Here is a 27,155-nt window from a genome sequence, read left to right as displayed (position 1 = left end):
ACCCAGACAACAAAGTAAAGCTAGTTTTCAGCTACGAGCCGACACGAACCCGACGTATCAGCCAGAGGTCCCTTTACTACGGTTCAGAGCCGCAAACCTGTTTTATATACGCGAGGAATAGTTTTCTATACGAGATCACTGCAAAAAGTGCAGCCTTACCTAATGTCCACCTACTGTTACTCATTTATATTAAGATTTAAACATCGAGTTGGTGTTGGTGTGGAGAGTAACCTTCAGTGATAAATCACATTCATGTAGTTGTAAAAAGGATGATAATATATTAAGTAATCCAAAGTATTCAGAATACGTTACTCTCATTGAGTAAAGTAACAGAATACGTTACAAAATACATTTTGGGGCATGTAATCTGTAATCTGTAGTGGAATTCATGTTAAAAGTAACCTTCCCAACAATGATCATTACACAAAAAAGTCTTTTTGTAACAGAGGTTCCAGGTGATGTTGATCCACACTGCTGCTGAGAACCAGAGGACGGCTCTGGACCAATGGGAGCATCCGGGTTAGAGGGAGTATCACCTGACAAGCAACAGGTAACACTAGTCTGCAGGCAGAAGGAAGGACCCACATGCTGAGCAATGGAAAGGTTTGAACAGGTTTATTTACAAAATGAGGTTATGATATTTCCAAGTGTCACACAGACACAGAAAACCAAGAGTGGGAGAACAAGACAGAACACATGAAGGATGAAATGTTGTTGGGAACCAGCCTGAACATAAATCACCAAAAGTATCAGCCAACAGTCCAGGTGAGATGCCACCACCAGCCTGCACAGTCTGGGCTGAACAAGGAAGATGATTTTAACACTGGATGGAGAAAACAAGACTGACTCGCTGCACATCTTGTGGTACAAAATTGTGTAACTCAAAAGTGGAACTCGGTTGATCTCTTTCACACAAAGCCGATGTTTGGACATCATGGCTGCTTCGCTGCATTCAGTCGACAGCTTTAACTATGAAACCAGTTCAGCTGTACCTGGGCTGAGTGTGTTAGTTGTTTTTAAATCATTGATTCATTTCCCAAATTCCTTCATGCACAGACTTTTTTTTAGCTGCAGGAAGTGAAAACAAGCTTTGCTGTGAATTCAACTGAAATGTGAGACTCAATAACAGAAATCTAACAGGCTGACACAGAGGCACATGCAGTTCGTAAAATAAATGAAATAATATAAATAAAACGAAAGCAACTAATTCAGTCAAAAAAAACAATAACCTGAAATTTTTCTTTCTGGAAACTCTCGGTTGGGAATTTCTCGTGTGGTCTCAGGTATTTTCAGCATGGTTGTCCGTGATCATGCGATGGGCCTCCAGCTTATCGTATACTGTGGTCAGGCTGGTGTGATAGATCGTTGTTGAGGACTCTGGTATATTTTCCCCCTGGAGAGGAGAAAGTAGAGGCATCAGATAACAGTAAAGTGGAAGAGATGAAATAGATACTGCTGTTCCTGTAACAGCGTCAGGGCGTTCCTGTTCTCAGAGTCCATCCTGCTGATGTAAACAGGGCTACTGAGCATGACTCAATAAATGGCAGGAAATGAGCTTCAAGGTTATCGTTTTATTTTCCTTGGAAAAAGAAGGATTTCTGCAAAATGTTCATGTCAGGCGAACAACGCAGATGCTACACCAGCTGAACACAAACACACACACACACACACACACACACACACACACACACACACAGGGATTGAACCACCAGCCTTCTGATTGGCAGATGACCTGTGCACACCTGAGCCTTTGTGTGCTGCAGGTGCTATTTGCATTCAGTTTCCAGGAACTGGTGAGAACAAACACAGCATGTTTGCTAACAGACACATGATGACATCGGCCCTGGAGACAGAGCTGCTAATGATAGAGTTTCTCAGTGAAACATCACCAACCTGTCTGTTGTTGCTTATTTGTATTTCACTATATTGGACCTCTTCCTGTGTGCCTGCGGAGCCTGCAAAACATACAAAGCTGAAGTTAAATTTAAACTGACACACTTTAAAAGCACAAACTGACAAGAAAAAGTGAAACAAAAAAGTGAAAGAACAGAAAATAATCAGGTCATGGACGCATGGAGGCAATAAAATGCTTCTGATGATTTATGATCCAGAGGAGAAAAAAGAGGAAGCAGGAATAAACTGTCAAAAATCGCACGAGAAAACCCCTAAAAAACTGAACCGTAGCAAAGCTGGAAACCAGGGCAGCAAAGATTTGCTGGAAAATGGGGAAAACTGTGGGGAAGTCCATCCTGTTACAAAGTAAACCACACCAGACACACCTCTGCTGGCTTTTCTGACCATCACAGCTCTCTTTACAATCCTGTGGCGTCTTTAGTTTAGAAATCTCTATGAGAGGACAGCTGCTGCTGCCTGGAGCTATAGATTTGAACTGAATGCTAGAAAATGAAAGCACATGGAAACAATAACACACAAAGACTCTGAGGTTTGTACCAGTCAGCACAAACTGCTAAATACAACTTTCTTGATAAAAACTGAAGTTGAACGAGCAGAGAAAGGTGTTCATGTGTATATAAAACGAGTCTCAGTGAAACCAGAATGAATCCACAGAGATTCATGTTCATGGGAAACAAATGTCTCCATAGTAACTGTTTGCATCACATCCTCCGTCAGGCAGGCGACGCTGGTGGTCATAGAAACACTTCGGGTGCTTGGCTGCACAAAGGAAAGATACACAACCCTTACATGACCTTCAGACTCACAAACATACCTGTGCTGTGTGCTCGGCTGACTCTAGATGAGCGTTTGACTCTTGCAAACGCTGAGCGAGCACAGACACGCCGAGGCCTGAAGCAAACTCTAAAACTCCCACAGCCGTCGCAAACACAAAGAACAGGAGTAGTTATGACGTTCATAAAAGAAGAAGTTCTAAGTTCCCCTCTGCTTTTAATTAAACGAGCTTCCTCTTATAATTACCTATAATACAGCAGCAGCGCTGAACCGATGCTAACACTAATCAACAGCGTGCGTACATTTTAAGCAAAGTGTTAAATTCATGAGTTAAAAAGGTAAAAATAAGTATCTATATTTCTGTACCCAGTGTGCATGTGCAGGCTGTTTCTAAAAGCAGCATGATGTGAGGTTACTGACTCAGCAGCCAGTTGACACCTAATAACGAGCAGAGGGTTAAAATCTCACAGTCCTTCTAACTTCATCTCCAGACTTCCTGTCTGCTATCGAGTGTTACTTCCCCTCCTGCTCCTCTTCTGGGTTTGCTTCACCAGCTCTGTGCAGGCTTCAGGTATGAACTTTGACTCTCGGGCATCAGTGGAGTGTGACCCTGCAGCGCTGCAAACCTTATAGAAGAGAAAGTGTTGAACCTCTGAGGAGCCACAGCTTTGCTCTTTATGTGCCCACCACTGAGTTGAGCTACATCAAAGCTCTCAAAGATTATTTGCAATCTACTCTGATTAATCACACAATCAGATCAGATCACCTGGTGGAGTTAATGCTGTACTACTGTCACCAAGGTGCTGCTTAGCAACCACCATTAAACAGCAGGATGGAGGAAGAACTGCAAACCAACATGACAGGGTGAACCTGGTGTTCAGTATTACCGAAGCATCTGAGGTAAATCCCCTCAGTAAGAGATGATGAGGTCACTGCCTGATGATCAGTCAGGTCTCCAGAAAACAGAAGAGTCCCTGGAGCTTTGTGTGGACAGTAGGAGGGTCTAAAGTTTCCCACTAGTGTCAAATCTCTGTTTTATTTTCTCCTGAAACAGGATCTTATATCAAACGTTCATGTTTGAGCTCTTTATTTTTATTCTTGACTCATTCTCAGCACCATCATGAATCCATCAGATTCTCCTGTGTTTTCATGATCAAGGCTTCTTTCCTGGTTTCAGATATGAGAAACTTTATAAATATAATAGTAGAGCCTGAAATATGAGGCTGATATGTTTGCTGGTATTAACGGTTTGCTGATAAAGCTGCAGACAGTATCTGTATCAGCATTATAACAGCAAATGAACTAAAAAGTAAAAAAATAAAATAAAGAAGAGACGGAGAAACAACCTTTGTCCACCGGATGTTACCAGCTGGGCAAACAGATAATCCACAACTTGTGATATAAAACTTTTCATTTTTAAACTGCATTGTTCTTTTATGTCTGAAGGTTCTCAGTCATCCAGGTCATCGTAGTCTAAGAGCTTGCAAAGAAAAGCGTCTGGACTTCTTTAAGTTGCTTGAAGACGTTTCACCTCTCATCCGAGAAGCTTCTTCAGTTCTAAGGTCAAATGGTGGAGAGTCCCAGATATAAACCTAGTGGGAGTTTCCCCCCACAGAGGGACAAAGGACCCCCTGATGATCCTCTAATCGCCTGAGCCAAGGTGGGAAACTGGGTGTGGGTCCCAATCAGCCAGGGTTTCGGGTGAGCTCATTGTGAAACCTGGCCCCACCTTATCATGTGATTTCCTGAGGTCAGATGGCCCAGGATGTGAGTGGGCGTTAAGGCGTCTGGGGAGGATCTCAAAACTGGATTATAGATGGCAGAGAGTTGGTGTCGTAAACCACCGCCTCTGTTCAAAGATGGTCGCTCACAGTGGACATAGATGCTTCTTTCACTCCTCTTTCAAACCATCTGTCCTCTCTGTCCAAAATGTGAACATTGGCATCCTCAAAGAGTGACCTTTGACCTTTAGATGCAGATGGACTGCTGAGTCTTGTCCTGTGGAGGTGGCTCTTCTGTGTTGTGCCATGTGCTTGTGAAGTGGCTGTTTGGTCTCTCCGATGTAGAGGTCTGAGCATTCCTCGCTGCACTGTACAGCAAACACCACGTTGTAAAGTTTGTGTTTTGGCGTTTTGTCTTTGTGATGAACCAGTTTGTGTCTGAGTGTGTTGCTGGGTCTGAAATGCACCAGGATGTCGTGCTTGGAGAAAACTCTCCTGAGTTTCTCTGATACACCGGCTACATAGGGGATGACAACGTTGTTGCATCTGTCCTTCTTATCCTCCCTCGCTGGTGTCTGGTCTTCTTTTCTGTGCCTCTTTGCTGACTTTAAGAACGCCCATTTAGGATAACCGCTCATTTTAAGAGCTTCCTTTACATGTGTGTGTTCCTTCTTTTTCCCTTCAGGCTTAGAGGGAACATGTTCTGCCCGGTGGTGTAGGGTCCTGATTACTCCAAGTTTGTGTTCCAAATTTGAACTCATAAATAACTACACAAAACAAATGTTAGAGAAACCATCTCATGTTTCCTGTGTCTGAAGGGAAAAACCAAACTTTGGCTGACGTAGTTTTGAATCACCAAAGTTCATACATGGCTGCTACAACAGTTTACCTTCCTTTGTAAACTCAGCGGCTCTGCTGCCGGGACACTTATCCATGTTTCTGATTCGTCAGATGCTGCCAGACCCGCCCCTTTCACATGAGCTGACAAACCCTGAGTTAACCTCATGAGGCGACAACCAGCTTTGTGTAACAGCTGACTGCTGATGTTTGGGTAAGTGATGCTGATGATGGAAAGATAACAACTGTAAACCGTCATAACTCACTTTGATTGTCTAACACACTTTTCTCAGGCTTCTGTATGAAATCTGTGTTTTTATATCACTGGAAACTGAACTTGAGTATTTTTAAAGCATTTTAAAGCTTCTTTTTAAAATTTGTGATTTAGATGAAACTGCCTGGACTTGACTTGAAGTAACAACTATGACGACCAATAACAGTTTAACATTAACAAACACTGAAGAACCAACAGCAGTCATGACTGAAGCACTTTCACCACCAGAGCCAGGAAGTAACAAAGTACAAATACTCTGTTACTGTATGTAAGTGGATTTTTTTGGTATGTCTACATTTACCTCTTTAAAAAAAACAGACTCGTTACTTTCGGTACTTCAGCGTCGAGCTCGAAGAGGAGCGGACATAAAGGGAGACATGTTGTGTCAGCAACACAGAATATGAGAGATGATACTGATGTGAACATTTGGATCGAACAGCCAATAAAAACTAAACCTGTCAACTTCATCGTGAAGCAAAAACACCAGCTGGAGGTGCATGAAGCAAAGTGAACTAACTGCAGAACTACAGGTGATAATCTGTAGTTTCAACATCGACCTGCAGATGCTCCATGATGGATGTTCTTAAAAAGAGTCAGGACTTCAGAGTAAAAGCTACTAACAGGACAAAGACGTGAAACTGATGCTGTTTGTCTTTGGCTCATCAGGTTGGCCGGGAAGTTGAAATCGCTTTGATAACAAAGTGAAAGGTAAAGTTTAATGTACTTTTAATAATAGATATATAAGATCAGCTGTGTGAATTCAGCTGAAAACCTTCTTTATTCCCCTTCATCACATGATAACGTCCAGAAGCCTTCAGAGCTCACACACTGCTTCTCATTGAAAACAGTTGGTGGGTGCGGTTAGTTTGCCGCTGCTCTGGCTCCTTGAATGCTCGTGTCCTCTTTCACTTTCCTGCATTAACGTCTGACCCTCCTCCACATTACATCCTGCCTCGCCCTTCCTCTGCTTCCTGGAGTATGAAAGTCCTGCTGTCCACACACAGACGACTGACTGAATGTTCTGTTTGGAAAAGGTTCAAACTGCTGCAGATTTCTGAAAACCTTTGAAGTTTTCAGGTAAGAAAATCATATTAAAGAAACTATTTGATTTTTAACAATAGAAACATAATCGCTACATAAAACGATCACTTATTGCTGAAAACAGACGTCCTTGTATTTGAATCAACCCCCACAAATGTAGCATCACTGGGAGGTCCAGGATGTCCTCTTAACAGTACAGTAGGATCAAATTAATCTCTAAAGTTTGCCTGATGTAGATCTCTCAGACCCACGTCTGCCACAGACGGCGAGTATCAATCAAGGTTATTGATTTTTAATCATTGCTGATGTGAGCAGGCAGCACTGAGAGGAAGAAGAGTCACAAGTATCAGAACCAGAAGCACAAAGACAGATTCACTGATGTTATCATCAAAACTATGAAGAAACAGAAGGACTGTTCATGGACACAGGATCAAACAGGAAGTGGACACAGCTGGGGAACGAGACACAGGTGCAGGTAATCAAGACAATGAGACTGTAGAAAGAAAGAACTACAAAGTAAAACATGGACAAAAACCACTGAAGCAGGAAGACATGAACATAAAAACACTAAACATGAGAAGACTGTGTCAAAAAGGAAAACAGGAATAAAGTTTGAAAACTCTGCAGGGAAGGAAACGGGAAAGAAACAAAGAAGGAAACCAGAATATCATCACACTTAACTCTGACACTGAAAGTGACCCAATAATCTCACAAGACATGAAAGTCACAGTTAGAACAAGTCACGCAGACAGGAAGAGGATTAGTTCTCAGTATTAATAGATACAGGAAACCAAACGTTAGCTTAACAATGAAACTCCCGGAGCTTCTGGAACAAAACCACACGACCACGACACACAACCGCACAGAGTCCCACATCCTGCTTTTAGTACTTGAGTCCAGAGCGGGCCGTGTCCTCCTGAGACCAGCCTGCTCATTACGTCCTCTGTAGTGGATTCAATACTTTTGTTCTCAGGAGGACAAACGACGACAGACCCAAAGGGGTTAATGAGCAGAGACATTTGCAGTTATGACGTGAACAGAGGTCTACCTTCAGTACGTGTTTGCTTTCTTTTCAGTCAGTTCCTGTTGTCATATATAACACGCACAGTTTACATGGGAATGGAGATTTAAATGACTTGATTATTTTGCATAAAAACCTCCCACAGAGTAAATGCACTTTAACTTTTGCTCCAAGCTTGGCTCGTCAGGTTTAGTCAGATGTGATCAAACACAGAGCTCACAGTGACGGCTGCATGTTTCTACTGAAGCAGCTCAACCACAAGATCATCTGTGACACAACACGGCAGCATCGAGCCGGCAGCATCGGCGGCATCTTAGTGCTGATCGTGATGTGCTGGAAGCAGATCATAGTTCCACTAACAGGACAAAGACTCTACTGAAGTCAGTCACACCACAGTTAAACACAGACGTGTTACAGCTGAGTGGACTCAAATGTGTTTTTGTCTAATATCATCTGGATCTGAAGGTTTAGACCTACAAGCTCCAAAGAGGTTAGAAGTAAATACAATAAATAAAATAAAAAGAGAAAATAAATACCTGCCTTGTGCCTGTCCGTTTGTCTTCGTTTTGTTTCGGGAAAGATACTTTGACTTGATGATGAAAGCAGCAAGTATGATCATCACAACCGACAGGACACAGAAGATTATAATGAGGATGTTATCTGTCAAACAGGAAATCAGATGTCAGCAAACACAGTGAACAACATGTTTAAAATCACAGTTGGAAATAATCTCACAGTTTCTTGGTTCAGTCGAGCTGTTGGTGTCGTTGTCGTCTGTGTCTCCACAGGTGGTTCTCACACGGACAGCAAGAGTTTTCTCCTCTGCAGGGTTTGCAGCCACACATCTGTAAGAGGAGTTGAAGTCCTGTTTGTGCACAGTGAGAGGCAGAGAGAGCGCAGAGCTGCTCTGGTTCAGCATCTGCTCGTCTTTGAACCACAGCAGTGTGGTCTCTCTGTCCACCCAACACAGTAAGGAGCAGCTCTCAGAGCTCACACTCACTTTCTTCACTGCAGGAGTCGGTACAGAGTCTGGGGACGAAAGTTGATGGAGACTAAAAATTAACATCAGAAAAATGTTTTTAACTTTCTGCTTTTTGTTAGTGAACATCATCAGGACAGCAGAGCTCTGGTTATTGCTGCTTTAATGCAGTCAGTGAACATTAATATGAAACTGCTCATCTCAAATTTTACTTTACCGAAGCAGCTTTGCCTAATTTTTAGCCCCGCCCCATACCAGCCTCCTTCTGATTGGCCGTCTCTCACAAAAACCTGTTTTGAATGACGTCGGCTTCTCTGATTCGATCGTGTTTTTAATCACAAGAGAAATATTGCCAAGTGAAGTACTGCTTTCATCATGTTTGGATTACACTAGTCCTTTGTTCACATTTGTAAGCAGAAACTCGCTGGAACATCTGCAGGTTGTAGCAGCTTCCAGCAGGAGATGACGGTCTGCTTACATCACACAAGGCTGAAACCTAAAGGAGACAGAGCGTCACACTCTGCAGCTCTCTCCCTCTGAGTTTGAGCTCCGTGGACTCAGTGGTCTAAGAAACAAATAAAAACTCATCTTTTTAAACCTGCCTTTAGTTCTTTTTTTAGTTCTTTGTGATGGCTGTCCTGAAAGGTGCTATATGAACACAATTTTATTTACTTACTGGGGCTTCTCTGGTCAAATCCACTGAACGACTGTATTAAGGAGATCTTTATCTGTTATGTCTTACAGACCCAAACACAGAACAGTCTAAGCTCTTCTGTTTGATTAGACAAAATCAGCAGGGAGGTAAATTCAGCTGTGGGCTGAGGTCAGGCTCTGGTACAAAGATGCTGCTGAGACGCAAAAGAGAGAAAAGTGCTGATATGGAGGCCTTTAGAGAATGAGCAGCAGGAGGAAGACTGTGGTGGAAACACTGAGCTAACAGCTGGGAAATGTGAGGTCTGCCACAGCAGTGGGCACTGAGAGGAAAAACAGGAAGCAGAAAAGGAAACGTGGCAGTTTAAGCTAGAACATAACACAGAATAGAAACACGCAGTAAAGAGACGCTGTCAGAGTGAAGACGTGATCATCTACAAAGGAAGTCAACACGTTTCCAGACAGTCAGTCCTGGAAAGCCTCACAGAGCTGCACATGTTCACATCACTGACAGACTGCTGGGTTCTTTGCATTCAAACTTTATGAAAGCAGCACTTTGGTCAACATTTCTGAGATGAAGGAAATAAGACTGGAGGAGCTTTGACATTTGTGGCAACGTCAGATAAGGATTCACTGAGGCAGGAGAGGCTGTCGGTGTTGAGGCTGACAGAAAAGTATAACTGGGTGTCATCTGCATAGCAACAGAGAATTCACCGATACCATTAACTGGTCCAAGGATTGATCCCTGCGGGACTCCACACAGCAGCGGTGCAGACGAGGACTCACACTGATTAATATGAATTCTGAAGTATCGCTTTGATAAAGTGAAGAAAAGCATTTGAGAGCAGCAGCGATGAGCAGCCTGATCAACAAGGCTGCAGACACGTCGAGCAGGAAACAAATGTCTTCACCTCTGAGTGCAGAAGTATCATTAGTAACTTTAATAACGCCGTTTCTGCCTGTAACTGGAATTTACTGAAGATGTTTCCTCCAACAATCTGAAGAAGCTTTTAAAGGATTTTGGAAATAAACAAGTTTGGAAATCGGCCATCAAACATCTGAAACAGTGGGATTGTTTTTTTCCAGCAGAGCAAAGACACCGGCTGCTTTAATAATCTGGAATGCAGTCAGATGATGATTTATCAGCCAGATGATGTCATGACAGGATGAGGTGAGCATGACGAGCTCTGCAACGTTTCACAGCATCTGAAGACGTGGGAGTGAAAGCAGAATGAGGAGGATGAAGGAATCTGCTGATGGCGTCAAACACGAACCCAGAGCTTGTTTTCTTTAATCAAACATGAGATGTTTTCACATCTTTGACGAGCTGGTTAGATGTGATCAATAACTCCTTTATATGGAGAATGAACACGGAGATCAGGCTTCTTCCATCTACATTCAGCTTTTCCTCACTTTGTGTTGACAGATGTGATGATTGGGACTAATCTGACTTTGCAGTCAGGAAAGAAAAGAGCAGAAAGAGTGCTCATTAAAGATGTGAGATTTAGACAACAGCGGATACAGAACTGTGTCAAAGAGCATGAATGTGTGATCGCAGGTCAGACGTGTGGAAGGAATTTAGAGATAAACCGAGAGTAAAATCCAGATCTGGTGTTTGGGGCCGGTAACATGTCGCAGTAAATAAAATGATTTCTCTAATGTTAATAAATTCTGTATCAGGGCAGTTAGAGAAATCATCCATATGTAGATTAAATGATTTGATCAACATAAATATTTACAGGTCAGAGGAGATAAAAGGAGATAGAAGGAGTTAAAAGAACCAGGATTAAATGGGACACAGTTTAGTTCAGCGGTCCCCAACCCCCGGGCCTCGTACCGGTCCGTAAGTCGTTTGGTACCGGGCCGCGAGAGTTGAGGCTCAGATGTGAAATGTATGGTTTTCAGGGTTTTTAATCGGTTTTCAGCATTATTTTGTTATCGTTTTGATCGTTTACTCGGTTTTCCTGGGTCTTTTCACGTGTGTTATGAATAAATCTTCTTTTTTTCGGTACCGTTACTGGTTTTATTTTGTTGTATTTATCCGCGACAGCTCAAAGGCTGGTCCGTGAAAATATTGTCGGGTATAAACCGGTCCGTGGTGCAAAAAAGGTTGGGGACCTCTGGTTTAGACCACTGGTGCTCCTCCACCATAAAGACTCCATCACAGTGCAGGTCAGTACTGAGTCTGGGTGCACAACTATGGAAAACGCTGGAGTTTTTCTCTCCGTTCCTTATAATCGCAGGAACTGATAAAGAGGTGGCCGACTGAGAAAACAGGTGAAGTCTTGGTATCAGTGGTTATGCAGGTTAGCAGGCGTGACACGGTTTAGTAGTGATGGTGAGAAAATATCAGTAATAACATGATTTTAGGCGACACGCTGGTCTGGGCTCAGTCCTACACGAGTGAAAGGTTAGTTCAATGATTGTGGGCAGATTGAACCCCAGAGGTTTGGGTGAAGGGGATCTTGTTTCAAAGTTCAGGGCGCTGGAGGACTGTCTTTATTCCTGCAGCAGCCCTTCAGCCAAATGTGCAGCTGATGCAGATGGCTGAACAAAACCAAACAGGCAGAGGACCAGCAGACTTTCTGGTGTCCAGCAGACTCCTCACAAGGTGCACAAAATCTTGTTCGAGGGTCTCCAACTGACTGTTTTTAAGTCATTAGAGCCAACTAGTGCTGAGGCTTTGTGGTGAGTTTTCAACAGCTGCAGATCGGTCGCAGTAATATCCTCCACACAGGCGCCATAATAGCAAAAGGCACGGCCACCATGTTGGACCGTAGAGGTGCCCACAACCACACTGTGGACAGGCATGGCTTTGAGGAGTTGGCAGATGATGTGGACCTCGGGGGCACTACAGCATTTGATGTTGGAGATGCAGCCGTCGAGGCAACAGGAGGAGCTGCAGCAGTGCTCGGGAGAGAAAAGCCTGGATGCTCAGCTTGATGTCATGCAGATGTTTGCACTATAGCCAGGTAACTGGGAAGAGAAATGGCAAGGGAGCCCAGGAGAGGACACAGCTGACGAGTGAGGTTAGTGAGGCATCCCTGTCAGCCATTCCCCTCCTCAGTGCTGAGTGGCGCCTGGTTTAGTGAGGATGTAGATGGAGCACCACCCTTATTGTCCTTTACCACCACCCACACATCTGGGTTGCAGGTTGCAGACTCTGGACCTCGCCCATGAGGAGCGGTCACATCTCATCAGACATAGATAGATCGACTGAGACGACAGGCCCTCCTGTAGATGTGGCTGAACTGGTTCCAGTGGAAAGTGGTTTGTGAGCAGCTGGGGCTGAGCACAGAGTGAACGGGGGGCAGGTTTCTCTACTGAGACGCGTAGAGAAGCCAGGTGGTTAGCTTGTGTGGTGTCCATAGATGAAAACTCCAGGATAAGCTCGTCCTTCATCCTAAGGTCCTGCTTCAGTTGTCGGGTATCATCTTGTAAAAGTACGTCAGTAGGTAAAGCCCAGAGACAGCTGTAGCTTCAGGGCAGCAGACAGCTAGCAGACAGGCTAAAAACAAGGCTAGCTAACAAAGCCCTGGTAACAGACTAACAAAGTTTGGAGGTTTAGCAGGAAGACATCACAGTCTCAACACCACCCAAGAAATAGTAAAGCCATAGAAAACACATGTGGTTTGTCCTGTTCACACACCTGCCCACTGTGGGCGTTCACAGGGATGTTTGCTGGCAAACTCTTTATAATAAAGGGAACCTGATAAAGAGAAATGTGAATATTGTGGGGAAGATGAAATAAGAGAACATTTTTTAATGTCACTGTCATAAAAATGCAGATTAGAGACAGCAACTTATTCCAATCTTAAACTGTATATGACTGATATACTGAACAGTGAAAGATGTCAGGACATCTACTAACACACACTGCTTGTTCTATAGTATTTTATGTGATGTCTTTGAGGGCAGGGGCATAGTGCGGTAACGTGTTTGTGCAACAACCACAGGAGTGTGGGAGGAGACAGCGGTGAGAGCTGTGCAGCAAACAGCACAAACACAGTGAACAAAGCAACAGTGTGTGCATGTTTGAGGGTTCCTGCAGTGGCAGATGTGATAAAAACTCAGACGCTTTGGTGTTTGGAGTAAAAATCTGCCAAAATCAGCTCTGTGATGACCTCCAAAAAAGGGAGGAGCTAAAACGACCTCTCTTTTTGAGGATTATTCTGGTGCGTGCTACATACCAACTGGTGGCAGTAAAGTCCCACACCGTCTGTTGTAGACCATGTGGGTCTGCCCACACCTCCCCATATGAACTCTAAGGGTCTGTTTGTTGGGTAAGCAGCGATCCTGGAGCAGAGCTTTGAATTTCAGGTGAGCTGCTCTGAGGTCACAAACAACAAACTCTTTTTGTGCTCGTTTCCCTTCAACCAGCAGCTTCTGACTGTTCTGTTCAATCGTTTGTCTAAACGTCTCGGTCACATCTTTCCTGTGAAGCTCTGTGGACTCAAAACCTCAACTTCTGTGGAAGCCTTTCTTCTTCCTCTACAAGGAACCAGATTTTCTTCCTTTCAAAGGTTATTGGTGTTACTGGTTAAATCAACCACAGGTAGCGTGCTGATGATGAGAGGAGATTTACTGCAGAACTGTCTGAAAACAAACCACACGAGTAGGGATGGGTACCAGTATCTGGTGCCATTATTGCACCGGTTCTGACATAAACGGTAGTAACCAGACCGAAAACCAGCGCACATTTCGGTGCTTTTTTTCCTGAGATGTGATACACTTTGGATTCTAGCCAATCATTTTACCTTTCCAAGCATAGTAGGCGGGTCCAGGTACGTACGTTCTTTTAGAGCAGAGCTACAGATTAAAAATGCCCAAGGCGAAGCGGTCAAAGTCTGGCTGTACTTCACAGCAAAATATGCAAACTCAGCAGCAACAAGTGCTTTAAGCTGATACTGCGATACTGTCAAAGGAGGTAACACCTCAAATCTGATGAAACACCTGGCGATGCATAGCGTTTTTTTAAAAGCCGAGAAATGCGCCGTATTTGATAGTTTGCTGCGAGACTGTGGGCCCGGACTTAGCAACATCCCCCAGGAACCCGAAGAGGAGAGTCCTGGCCCCTAGCCCTGCCAGTGCAGCAGAAACGATGAGGATGATGATGCAGCAGCAGCCGTTCTTCTCTGCGTGAGTAGCTTAATGTTGTTCGTGTGTAATTTACGTTGAGTAGGCTAACCACGTTATTACATTAATGCATGTAAGGTGAACTAGCAAACACCGTCGTAGTTACATGCGGCTGTCTTCTTGTTTGATGGCAGTTACTCCCTTCACCCTGGCCAAAAAGGCTAAAATGACCAAAGAAAAAGTGGAAAACAGTTAAACATGAGAGGTTTTTGGACAAAGTTTGTGTTTTTTTCCATTGTTTAAGCACTGCTTCCAGCCAAGAGTGATACCATATATGCCCCATAGCTGCAGAAAAGGCTAACATTGTTATCTTTTTACAAAAAAAAAACAGCTGAACATGAGAGGTTTTTGGACAAAGTTTGTGTTCTCCATTCTTTAAGCACCGGCACCGTTTCAAAAGTACCGGTTTAGCACCGGTATCGGATAAAACCTAAACGATACCCATCCCTACACACAAGAGACAGCAGACTGCCAAACCACCGTTTCCTGTCAAACTAGCATCACTATCAGCAGAAGGTGCTGAAGAGGACACAGAAGAAACAAACGCTCTGATTCAAATCCTCATGAAAGGAAGAAAACAACACAAAGACATGATTCTGTGTGTGGGTTCCCGTAACTACATGACTGTCGTTGGTTTCCTACGACACAGACAGCAGCTTTGTAGTCAGACACAAACATTACAGCACAACGTGTTGCTTCATGAGTGGAAACCACAGCTCGTGTTTTGTAATGTGTTCCTCTCACAGCAGCAGCCACAGGAAGTCACCATCAACAACAAACCCGTCAAAATAAAAGTGTCTGTTCTGCTTGTTAGGCAGTGTAACACTATAGGCCACACAAGACTGACAGGTGGCAGCTGGGCTGTTCACATATACATGTTTCACTGTAAGAAGTAACTGTTAATGCTTCATAAAGAAGTTCAATACCTTAGAAACTCACAGGGTGCTGTGCTGAGCTGTGATTGGGCGATAGTTAGGCACTAGTGGGAACATGGCCAATGAGGCTTCGTGTTACTTCTCTGTGGATTAACGTGACCATGAAATGGGAAACATGTTCAAGTAAACAGGAAGTTTTGTGTTTTGGTTTAAAAAAAAGCTGTTAAATAAAAACGTGTTAATTTCAGTTGTTCTGCAGGATTTTCTAAGAACAGTGTTTAAAGTTTCTGCTTTGTCCTGTTCTTTCATTCACTTTGTACAGATCAGTAATGTTGGTGAAAACACTGAAGTCAAAGCTGATTATTCCTTTCACACCAGACATTTGTGGGATTATAAGAACAAAAAGCTGTTTTTATTCTGAAGTGATGATATGACCGAACTAATGAGGAACATACAGACTGAGGTCACATATGGAGCTGGGATGTTACACAAAAATATACCAGAATAAATGTGAGACTTACCGTACACTGTGAGCTCATATGATGATGTGAAACCTTTTCCTGTTTCAGACTGAATGACATAAATCCCTGAGTCGTCCCTCTGCAGCTCTGTGAGTGTAAAGAGTCCAGAGTTTCTGTCCCACTGAAGTCTGTTCTTGTACTTTTCCTTTAATACTTTAAATTCTCCATTATTCACCAGAGCAATAACCTTTCCTCCATATAACAGAAATCCTTCCTCCTGCACAGAGTCAGGTAGAGTGATGTTTCCTCCCACAGTGCCCGTCAGGTTCTTCTTCACTTCCTCAGAAGCAGAAAATCTCATCACTGTAAAATATGAAGAGATCCAACAGTCAGTGAGAACTTTAATGAAAGTGATCAGAGATCTTACAAAGAGCCACAGAAAGTAAGTGAGGATTAAATCCAGGCAACATGAAGCACGAGGAGGGTGAAGCTGATACATGTGAGCTGCATCAGTGACAGGAGGAACTCAGCCTCACACATTTTACACCAATCACAACAACTTCTTACTTTTTGATCTGGTTGTGACAAACTAAACATTTACAGCTGCAAAAAGGTCGTTGGTGTCGAATAATGTTCAAATGTCATGAAGCCATATTTTATTCACAATAGAAGATAGAAAACATTTGACATGTTTAAACTGAGAGAGCTCATTTTTAATCTGATGGCAGCAACACGTCTGTAAACGCTGGACGGGGTCATGTTTCCTCTGCAGACGTGCAGACTGATCAACTTGTTTGTTTCTGAGAAACTCGGCCTCTCGAAGACTACGTCCAGACGTACACGGGTATTTTTGAAAACAGAGATTTTCTGTTTCCGATTAATAAAATAAATAAATAAATCCCGTCCACACGTAAACACAGAAATGAAGGAAAACGCTGCTAGGAACATACCAAAGCAACAGGTGGTGATATATTCCTAACCGTGTAGAAATGTTGGCCAATCAGAGTTCTAGAAGCCTGGGTGGGAAATAGTAAACAAAGATGGCGCATAGAAGCAGAACTGAGTCCTGTGTGTGGAGGGACAGGAACTGTGTGTGTATATGTGAGCATGTAAACACTGCAGAGAGTAAAATTAACAGTAACAGTATTTTGTGTAAGTCTGCTATTGTAGAAATTCATTTCACCGAAACAATAACGCGGCGCACAGTGTGACGTCAAAATATGCGCACACCTTCGACGCTGTGTTTTCTCCGTTTTCATCGTCCACACGTAAACGCAAAAACTGAGTTTTCAAAAATCTCCACCCTGGCCAGAGTTTTTAAAGTCTCAGTTTCCTGTGACCGAAAACGCAGTTTACATGTGGACGAAAAGTGGAAACGCAAAAACACCCGTGTACGTGTGGACGTAGCCTGAGAGCGTGTCCAAATTCATGGGCTGCATCCTCCTGAGGACGCATTTGTAGACTGATTACATAACAGCGACGCGACAAAGGCTGTCCAAATTCGTAGACTCCTCCGAATGCAGCCGACAAATGCGTCCTCGTTTTCTCTGAATTTGAAGGATGGGTCGGGTGTGTCCTTCGTGGCCCACCATATCCCAGAATTCAAAGCGCGTCTCAGCCAATTCCAGTTTTTAAAAATGGCGGCCGCTACTAAGTTTTAAAATGACTCTTATTATTCTTTCTGGGTGACAAAATAAACTCTTCTGTAGCTGTGTAAACATCAAATATCTGCTCGGTTTATAAAGATGTTGCATATTTGCTAGTGATGTGCGATACCACTGATTTCCTTTCCGATCTGATACCAAGTAAAATTCGGGCTGATATCAACGATACTGATCCGATACTTTGTACAAAAACTTTTTTTTTACTGTATCTTTTATTGTATCTCAAATTATAGCTTCATAATGATTACAGGACGTCAGGTTACTTGTTCTTATCACTTAATGATGCAGAATTATTATATAGAAATAAAAATAAATAAATAAGAAGTTGTGCCTATTTGAACACGTTGCCTGCAGCACTAAAGGACTGTGACAGACGTCTGTCTCGCCCTGGCAGCACCCGTCCCTCTCCTCCTCTTCAGTTCGCCTCAACATACGCTCGTCATATTCTGTGATATGATTTACTCTGAGGTGTCTGACGAGGTCAGCGGTGTTGCCACAACACCTCACTGTCGTGCCACATGTATGTCTGCACATAACTCCATTTACGCTCAGCCATTGTTGAGAGTGCGCACGCCGGGGCTGCCACACAGTTATACAGCCGTATATCGCACATGACTATGAAAGGCAGAAGAGGAAGTAGTTCGTTCGAATGTAGACAATCCAAATGGTATCGTTTCTTTCCACTTTGTTCCTGTAAATAATAAACTAAAAAATTACCCAAAATTAATAAAATATCGATATTTTAATATGAGAATCGATTCTAGAACATAAATTACTGGTATGGGAGGAATCTCACAAAAGTTTGTCTTAATTTTTTTTCTCCCATGTCCCTTGCGGGGCTCCGTACTTCTGCGGTTTTGCTTCCACCACGAACCCCCCCCATCACACTTCATGCACAGCTCTCTCTCAGTGTATTTCAATAACAGTTTTCCATCTAAGAATCTTTTTCTGCATTATTTGCTGCTTATTATGCACCAGTCTACTGTTGTGTTGTCATGTTTCGGCTGTGTGCAGGCAGGAGAAGGACCCAAACGCAAAACTCACGACAACAAAATTAAACTCAAAAAGCTGCTTTATTGCAGAACGGCATGGAAGAACTAAACCAAACTGGGACATGGATAAACTGACACGCAGGGAAACACAGCCATGAGGGAGACTACGACACACGGGGCTTAAATACACTGAGGGATAACAGGGGAATGAGAGACAGAAGGAGAGCACAGCTGGGAGTGATCAGGCTGGACGAGACACGGGAAGCAAAACTAGAAACACTGACATGAGACACGGACCTTCAAAGTAAAACAGGAAACACGCTGACCGAACTCTAAACATGTAAACTTCACAGCAACTGGGGAGACAGAACATAGGAACCTGAAACATGGTACAGAAAGGCACAGTAGACACAACATGGAACACAGGGAAGCCACAAAACCTAAGAACTAAGCCTATGATAACCATAACTGAGACCTAGGGAAATAATAACTATAAAGATCAAAACAGCACAACCCACATGAACTTAATGAACTTTAGTAAAACTAAATACAGTGAACATAGAAACACAAGACCTCTTCAAAATAAAACAGGAAACATAAGACGCAGACATGAAACACATGAAGGGCAAGGGAGACTTAACAGGGGTTGGAGGACACAAGGGGAATCTAATAACAAAGAACTATAACAACCTAGGCATGATAAAAAATGAACTTAGAAAACCTGAAGGGCTTAAACATAAACTAAAACTCCAAAACGCTGGGTCATAAGACCCAGGATCGTGACATGTGTACAGCACTGTCAGCTGCTGTTTTATAAAAACTTCATTGTATTTAAATGACTTCCAACAAGAAAGCTTAATTTCTGCTAATTATCATAATTATCATAATTAATTAATTTTAATTCAGATTGGAACTAAGCCTGACCCAAGATATGAACCCCAAGTTGGCCTCCAATGCCTTCATCGGAGTGACTGTGTGTGAATGTAGTTTAGTTTGCACTTGTGTTTAGAAGTGGTTGCATGAGTGGGTGTGAATGGGTGAATGAGGCATGTTGTATAGAGCACTTTGAGGAGAGTAGACAGCGCTGTATAAGAACCAGTCCATTTACCATCAGGTAATCTTCGGATGTTCATGGTCTTCAGTTTTTGTTCTACTGCAGAATATTTTAAGGTTATCTGCTATAAAAAGTCAGAACAGGAAAATCTCCTTCATGTTTTTCTGTTTTATCCTGAGTTACTTTGACACAAAGGCCTCTGCTGTGATGTCACACCTCTGATGAAGTGTCAGCCTTCTTTTTATAGATAAATACAGCGCTTCCTCGCTGTTACGTGGTTCGCATTTTGCGGCCTCGCTGTTTCGCAGATTTTGTTTGGTGCAATTCTGCATGCTTTTTTGTTTTTACAGTCATTGTGTTCTGCGTGTTGATTGGCTGTAGACCATCGTCAACCTGTCTTGTGCCGCGTCTCCTGTACTGTATGTTTGTAAGTTTTCTCCCCAACAAACACAATGTCGATGAAACGTCGGCACCTGCTGGTTCCTTTGGCTTCATTCTACAACACTGAACTTATTTTCCTACCAAAGTTTGAACTTTGAGTGTTTAAACAAGAGAAGAAAAGTGAAAATGTTCATGTCTGTCTGAGAAAAGTGCACAAAGTGTGTAGTGAGTGGTTTTACACCCTTAAACCATCTATAATAATTTAAAAATAATAATAAAGTTTGCTACTTTGCGGATTTCACCCATTGTGGGTTATTTTTAGAACGCAACTCCCTCGACAAACGAGGGACCACTGTATATTAAACATAAAAATATGGACATGTACTCATAAATGATCAGAATTATAATATTTCTGACTGTCTGAGGCAGAATTTCCTCGATTCAAATGGAATCGCATTGATTCTAGACGATATCCAGCCTTTGGCTACGTGCACACGTACACGGGTATTTTTGAAAACGCAGATTTTTCTATGCGTTTGCACCTTTCGTCCACACGTAAACGGCGTTTTCAGTCACTGAAAACAGAGATTTTCAAAAACGCTTGCAAGGGTGGAGATTTTCAAAAAAAAAAAAAAAAAAAAAAAAAAAAAAAAAAAAAACGGAGAAAACGCAGCGTCCCTAAGGACCCCAAAGCTCTTTACACGTTCAGTCACCCACCCATTCAAACCCACAAAGATGTCATGCAAAAGCAGCCAATATCAAATAAAACTATACAGGTCAAGTCTGTCAGCACAACCAGCTCGAGGAAGTTTTCACACTAAAGAACTGTGATAACTGTGAGCTGTGCATTAAAGTTACACAGTGTGGATGAGATACTGGAGCTTGTAGGCACATCGTGCATATTTACATGTTCAGCTGATACAAGATATTAAAGGTTTTATCTGCTGGAAATACAAACACAAGCAAACATGGTGGAAAGACTACGAGGTGCTTCTGTTGAAGAAAGACGCGTTATTTGTACCGTCGTCTTTCTTACAGTGTTTCATGTTTACTGAGTCAGAGCCAGGAGGAGACTCTGAACTGGATGCAGCTCTGGATCGATGCTTAATGGCTTCTAATGTAACATTCATGTCTGCTACATCCTGTTCAGGACTCAGAGTTAGAACATTTATAACCTTCCTCAATTTCAATGGCAAACAGAGGAAGCTGTGTCCTGTAATAACACTGAGTATTAGTCTGGCTGTTGCTTGGTGATAACAGAAACAGCTGTCAGTGACCAGCAGGCCAAAGAAATGTTGGTAGTTTCCTGTTAGGCCCAGAGTTTGGTTCTCTTTACAGTCTAGTTAGTATTATTTTACTTAAGGTTCAGTGTGTGTGTGTGTGTGTGTGTGTGTGTGTGTGTGTGTGTGTGTGTGTGTACACACACACACACACACACACTCAACATTTTTATTTTTAAACTTTAGATATAAACAAAAACAGAAAAATAACACTCACACTCTACTTTCACACACCAGACGCCACAACCACCAAGCTGCTGAAAGCCAGCTCCTGAGAGGAAGGATTTAATGTCCGACAATATTTTCACGGACCGGCCTTTAAGATGTCGCGGATAAATACGACAAATTAAAATGATCCGACCGAGACAGAAACTGGTGTTCTGTAAATATAATAATAAACATGAATTCACTGTGTAATTGTGTAACTTTATTAGCAGCGTCCTCCTGAAATGCACCAACAACAGTGAGAGTAACATCCTCCTCTCTGCCCCTTAATGCTCTCTGGTCACTATGGTAACAGGTAATCATTTCTTTCAAAATAAGACACGACTACAAGACGGGAAAAGACCCGGGGAAACAGAGTTAACGATAAAAGCCATGAAAACCGTAAATTTCACACCCGAGCCTCAACTCTCCCGGCCCGGTACGGGTCCCTGACCCAGGGGTTGGGGACCGCTCTAATAGACCATAAGTCACTTTTTTTCAAGATGCCAGTTTAACCAGTCTTCATAGGGAGGGGCCGCTTTTCCCGCCAGTGTCTTAGCAAAACATTTTTTTTTAGAAGTTCAGTATATCTTTAGTCACATTTTAATGTTTGATAAGTTAACTTTTATTTTTCTGTTTGAATCGCTCTTATTCCGGACGCTTTATTAAGAATTTGAATAAACAAAGTCCAAACTGAACTAAACTAAAGGTTCTTTTTATTTTAGCTTTGATTCGGACTCCAGTCGAATCATCTGAAGCTTTATGACGAACGAGGCTGCGCATGTTTTTGAATCGGTTCTTTCAAACCTCAGTTTATGAAAACTGGTTCCTGCATCTTTGCTGTGACTGATGACCTTCACTTCACCTTTTCTGTCCACATAAATGTTCCAACATGTTTACTGTAAAATATTATGAGTGACAACATCAGATCATCAGGTTACTTCTGCATCTCCATAGTTCAGCTAATGTGCTCACCATAAACAGACGGAGCTTCCTGCTTAAAACACACCAATAAACCAACAAAAGTAATTTGATTATTTACTCTCTGCTTTTTTTATTCTACTCACATGTAAGACGGAACAAAACCAAAAAACACAGTTTTGAACCTGAACAGCAAATTTTAAACACCAAAGATCTTCGATATAATTATCTGTGTCCAGTAAAAGTGTATAATTAATGCTTCTGATCATCAGCCGTCCTCAGCACTTAAACTATGAACTTTTGAAAAGAAACGTCTGAACTGAAACTGCGAATATAAAATATTACAAACGGCTCAATTAAAGACAGAGTGTCGCGGTTACAGGTCCTCAAAGATTTTATTAAAACATTTTAAACCTGGACTGTCAGGCAGTTTGATGCTGTTGATCATCGACGTGATCCAACCAAACAGCCGTAAGTTTGTACACAGGCAAAGAAGTCCAACGTCCAAAACTTGAAAGTTTATGGTTCATTTATCCAGTTTGGCATTAAACAAAGATCCATAGCCCCGCCCCAGTGCATGCTGGTCCTAAACCAGTCCCTTTATTTATAGAAATGGTCCTGCGGTTCTTCCTGACTGACCGAACAAGATAAACAACAAACCAAAAACATGAAGCAAATTTTAACACAAATAAACTTTTAAATAATCCAAAAATATAAGTAAACCAACAACAAACTCAAACAAATTTCAAAATAATAAAAATAAAGAACAAAGAGCTCCAACATCCGGTTTAAGCTCCTTGTTATTCTCATTATATATCCTGCCACTAGGCCTTATTATTAGTAGTTTGAAAATCATTTCCTATCATCTGTGTGCAGAACTGGGTAAACTGGGATGGGCAGTCTTAAGGGAATTATAGCCAGATGGCCCAAACGTTTCTGCAGCTGAACGCAGAGTGTTTAACTCTCCAGAGAGCATCAAGCACCAAATTAGGCAACATCTGTGATCTTTCTCAGCGTTAAAGTCACGATCTTGGATTGATTTTTGATCAATCTCTGACTTTTGATGCTCACATCGAGTCTGTGACCCGCTTTTGTTTTTTCCATTTAAGAAATATCGTTAAACTCAGGCCTGTTGTCTCACTTATTAATCAAGTGTTGAACCAAACACGTTTTATTTCTTCTAAATGTGATGAATGTGTGTTTGTAACGTCCTCACATTCATATATTTTCTATTCTTACTGAGACCTCTGCAGCGCTTTAATCTGCACGATCACCAGTTAATCTCACTGCTGTGTGTTTATGGACTGTGGCAGGAAGCCGGAGCAGCGGGAGATAAGTCATGTAAGCACAGGACCAAAGAACTATTACATGTTTTAATATTAGTTTATGTTTTTTGTTCTTTGCTGCACCAAACTGCATGAAAGCTGCTGTAAAAATAAAGTTTCACTGATTATAAAGTGGTGTTCCTCAGGGTTCTGTTCTTGGTCCTCTGCTGTTCATTAACAGCCAAATATCCTTCAATAATCCTGCAGCTGACAGATATTTGAAATACCAACAAGTGCACACAGTCCCACACGAGTGCATGAATATGACCTGGATATAAGTGCACCGATGATCAGTCCAAGTATCAGAGCTTACTGTGAGAGAGTAAAGACTACAGGAAGACAATGAGAACTTTTCCTCTTAAAGATGTTAAATGTGTCATGAAATGAATAAAAATGGAAGAACTAAATACATAAATCTGTATGTGAGAAACAGCACGTTGCACTTTTAAATCTGTTTTGTTGGTTAATAAAAAATAAACCTGCAGTTTAAACACTTGCAGCTCATCGGTGCTCTGACCGACGGCACAGAGATGTCGCTCTGTGAAGCTGCTTTAATAGAAACCACTTAGTGACGAGGCCGCTCGTTTCTACTGTTTTTCTACTTCGACCTGTTTCACGGACGCAGCCCGTGTACGTGTTAATCTGTAGATCATCGCCTTTATGTAGAAGAGGATTTCTATATAAATAACACTGAACTGAAAATGATAAAACACTTTAAACGCAAAGTGCTGCACACTGGAAGTAAATAACCAAACTACAGTTAGTCTCTGCGAGCATCACAGCCCGTCTCATCTCTGTCACAGTGAAATGCCGCTGCTGTAAACTCACCAGCCAGAAGGACAATAACTCTCATACTTGACTCCATCGCAGAGTTAAACGGAGACGGTCATGACCAAATATCCCTGCTGCTGTGTCTCCTCACAAGCTGTCCGTCAAAGAAACTCTTTTTGAAAACAAGAGGAAAATTATCATAATTAATTAATTTTAATTCAGACTGGAACTAAGCCTGACCCATAGAAGCACTGGCTTAGTTACAAAACGCACCGAGTGTGCAAACAAGCTGGCAGACTCCTCCTCCTATACACGCTATAATGGGGAAAGCCGCGAGGTGAAGAAAACATGAGAGTCATTATGGGGAACTTTGTAAAAGAACCAGAGAATCTCAGTGGATGTTACTGTGCTGAGAGTCTGCTGCACTCTGTGAGTTTGAACCATGACTTCAGACAGAATAGAAACACATGAACAATGACCAAAGCGCTCATAATTTAATTTGCTCTTTATTTCATATTTTAATATATTTTACTTTTGTATTTTCCTACATTTACATCACAGCTGATCTCTGACCGCGTTTGTTCCCCTGCTTCACTTTGCACAGTGTGTGTGTGTTCTCGCCGGTCATTGTTCAGTTTCCTGTTGGACTCCTGATCTGTTTCACATTAAAGGTCATATTTCTCAGGCTCCTGCGATTCACTGCTTTTATTCTGGATTTCTGTTTCTCAGATTATTGATAATCGTAAAGATGGAAACACAGCAGTGCTTTAACTGTGAGCAGAGCTGATGCAAACTGAATGATGGAAACAAGGAGCAACTTTATAAAAACGATTTTATTTCCTCTCCTAAAGGAGATAACAAAGGAAGCACTGAAGCACCTTTCCTTTGTTCCTTACTTCCTTCCTTTCCTAAGTGATCCAGCTCGTTTACTGCTGTGCTGATGCTTCAGAAACTCACGTCAGTCTTTGGAAGTGAACAGATTCTGTCACCGATCAGGAACTGAGACATTTGTAAGATCAGTTTGTGGGTCAGAGGCAGGACAGAGGACACGAGGAAGCACAAAACAGGATTGAGGAAAGGTCAGAGGGAAGAGAAAAAAGAGCAAATTTCCTCTTCTGTTTTTACACTGTGGAAGCAAACGTGCCATTTTTAACAGCAGCTGTAAACAAAGATGGCAGCTGCTGCTCCAATAGAACCAGCCTGAGAAACTGGTTTAAAGAACAAACAAGGACATCCTGACTGGTTTCCTGCACGTGACAAACAGCTTTGCTGCTGATGTTCAGCCTCAGTAAGATTAATAAACGTCTCCGTGCTGACTGAAAGCTTCATCGGGCCTCAGTGCTCGACTACGAGCACTCGCTGTGGTCTCATCGATAAAAATGATCCAAATAAAAGCGTCCACAGAGCTCTGTTTATTTCAAATGATAAATAAATATTGTTTATGATGCCTGTGATTATAAACATGTCCGAGTCGTGTCACCACGTCAGTGTGACGAAGCACAAAAGATATTTGAAGTCATTTATTCTGAACAAATGCAGTTTGTGGTGGGGCGTGGTCTGCGGTGCCGTGCAGGGAGGGCGGACGCACCTGCACGGCATCCTTAATCACGCCCGCCTAGTTAAAAACACGGGGACTCAGGGGTTTGGGTGTGTTGTGGTGAGATGTAAATAAAGATGGCGCTGAATGATACGCCGTGGTCCCGCCGCGCCTTATTCTCGCCACACAGTTTAAAAACTGTTTCAATTAATTCTCGAGTCCATCAACAGCTGCAGTGACAAATGTTCCTGTTTAAATATAAAATTCACATTAACACACACACACACACACACACACACACACACACTGTAGTGCACTGCTCAGGGCTCACTCACAAATGCACAGCTGAAATCAAACCATCCAAATTACAAAAGAAACAAAGAAGAATTCATTTTGAAATAGTTGATAAAATGCACACAAATACACACAAATACACACAAATACCAGCAATAACCAGAAACCATCCTCTGAGGCCTGCATGGTCCTGCAGCCTGCAGCCTGCACACAGACTTCAGTAAATGCGTTGCTGGACGACTCGTCCGTCTGAAACACTTACAAACACATGTTGACCTCACAGATACAAAAGCACTGGCTCATGTAAAAAGCGTGGCCCTCGTCTTTGGCCTGGCTGATCATTTTTCTCTGGGACAAAGTAGCTGCTGACGATGGAAGAGAGCAGTAAACAGGATGTGACAGGATGTGGCTGCTCGTTATCTGGGAACAATGAATTAGCTGTACATGCAACAGTGGCACTGGCAGAGTACCTGCAGCAGAAGCTGCAGCAGCATGCCTGCAGAGCTAAACCGCATCATGTTTCCTCTTCTGTCAAATATGGAACGAATGTGCCTCTAACAGAAGCTGCTGTCTGGCTACTCGGCCGGTCTGGTGTGCCACAGCTCTGCAGAGCCACTGAAGACATCATCAGCTCTGCTTTCATTTCTGCAGCCACGACCACAGCGCACAGCGTTTGTCACGCAGTCTCTGGCTTTCGACCTTTCCACCTGTGGGACGCTTCTCACACTAGATGGAACAGTTCACACACCTGCAGACCACACAGGTTCACGGCTGAGAGCTGTGGAAAAAACACACCTCCAGTCTTTTTGGAAAGTTGTTGAATTAAAGACGATGTTTGAGGCAGGAGCATCATTGCTCCTCCAGCACAGAGCAGTTTGATGCATCAGCCCACACAGTGTTATAAATATGGACTGTGCTTATTAGAGAAGCGTGCAGAGGTCAGGGCTAAACTCCCACTCAGACCCACCTGTACAACTTCCTGAGCACACGTCCTCCACTTTTCTGAGAACAGAAACATGATCTGTTTGTTAGAAATCAGTTATTGAAA

At 42.6% G+C, this 27,155-nt stretch overlaps 1 protein-coding gene and 1 long non-coding RNA gene across 4 annotated transcripts; one reads left to right on the top strand and one right to left on the bottom strand.

Annotated features, from left to right (window-relative positions):
• Window positions 1-599: 599 nt before the first annotated feature.
• Window positions 600-24,650, bottom strand: LOC120734639. 3 transcript variants are annotated; one of them, XM_040033572.1, is made up of 7 exons: window positions 24,550-24,650; window positions 24,334-24,448; window positions 15,745-16,047; window positions 8,318-8,611; window positions 8,123-8,242; window positions 1,894-1,955; window positions 600-1,393 (listed from the first exon to the last, which is right to left on the bottom strand). In XM_040033572.1, exons 2-7 carry the CDS (start codon window positions 24,368-24,370, stop codon window positions 1,280-1,282), a joined length of 930 nt encoding a protein of 309 aa, XP_039889506.1. In that variant the 5' UTR covers window positions 24,371-24,448; window positions 24,550-24,650; the 3' UTR covers window positions 600-1,279. The 3 variants fall into 3 exon arrangements, with proteins under 3 accessions (XP_039889506.1, XP_039889504.1, XP_039889507.1); XM_040033570.1 differs by lacking the exon at window positions 24,550-24,650 and having other exon boundaries at window positions 24,334-24,530; XM_040033573.1 differs by lacking the exon at window positions 24,550-24,650 and having other exon boundaries at window positions 1,344-1,393; window positions 8,119-8,242; window positions 24,334-24,532.
• LOC120734640 lies at window positions 24,607-25,815 on the top strand. The gene is made up of 2 exons (XR_005696059.1): window positions 24,607-24,705; window positions 25,006-25,815. It is a non-coding gene; the product is annotated as an uncharacterized LOC120734640 (long non-coding RNA).
• The last annotated feature ends 1,340 nt before the right edge of the window (window positions 25,816-27,155 follow it).

This window comes from Simochromis diagramma, unplaced genomic scaffold, assembly GCF_900408965.1.
Source record: "Simochromis diagramma unplaced genomic scaffold, fSimDia1.1 OVJJ01000571.1, whole genome shotgun sequence".
In the NCBI taxonomy this organism is placed as follows: Eukaryota; Metazoa; Chordata; class Actinopteri; order Cichliformes; family Cichlidae; genus Simochromis; species Simochromis diagramma.
Note: the sequence above shows the minus strand (reverse complement) of the source record. Positions and strands in the feature narration are given on the sequence as shown.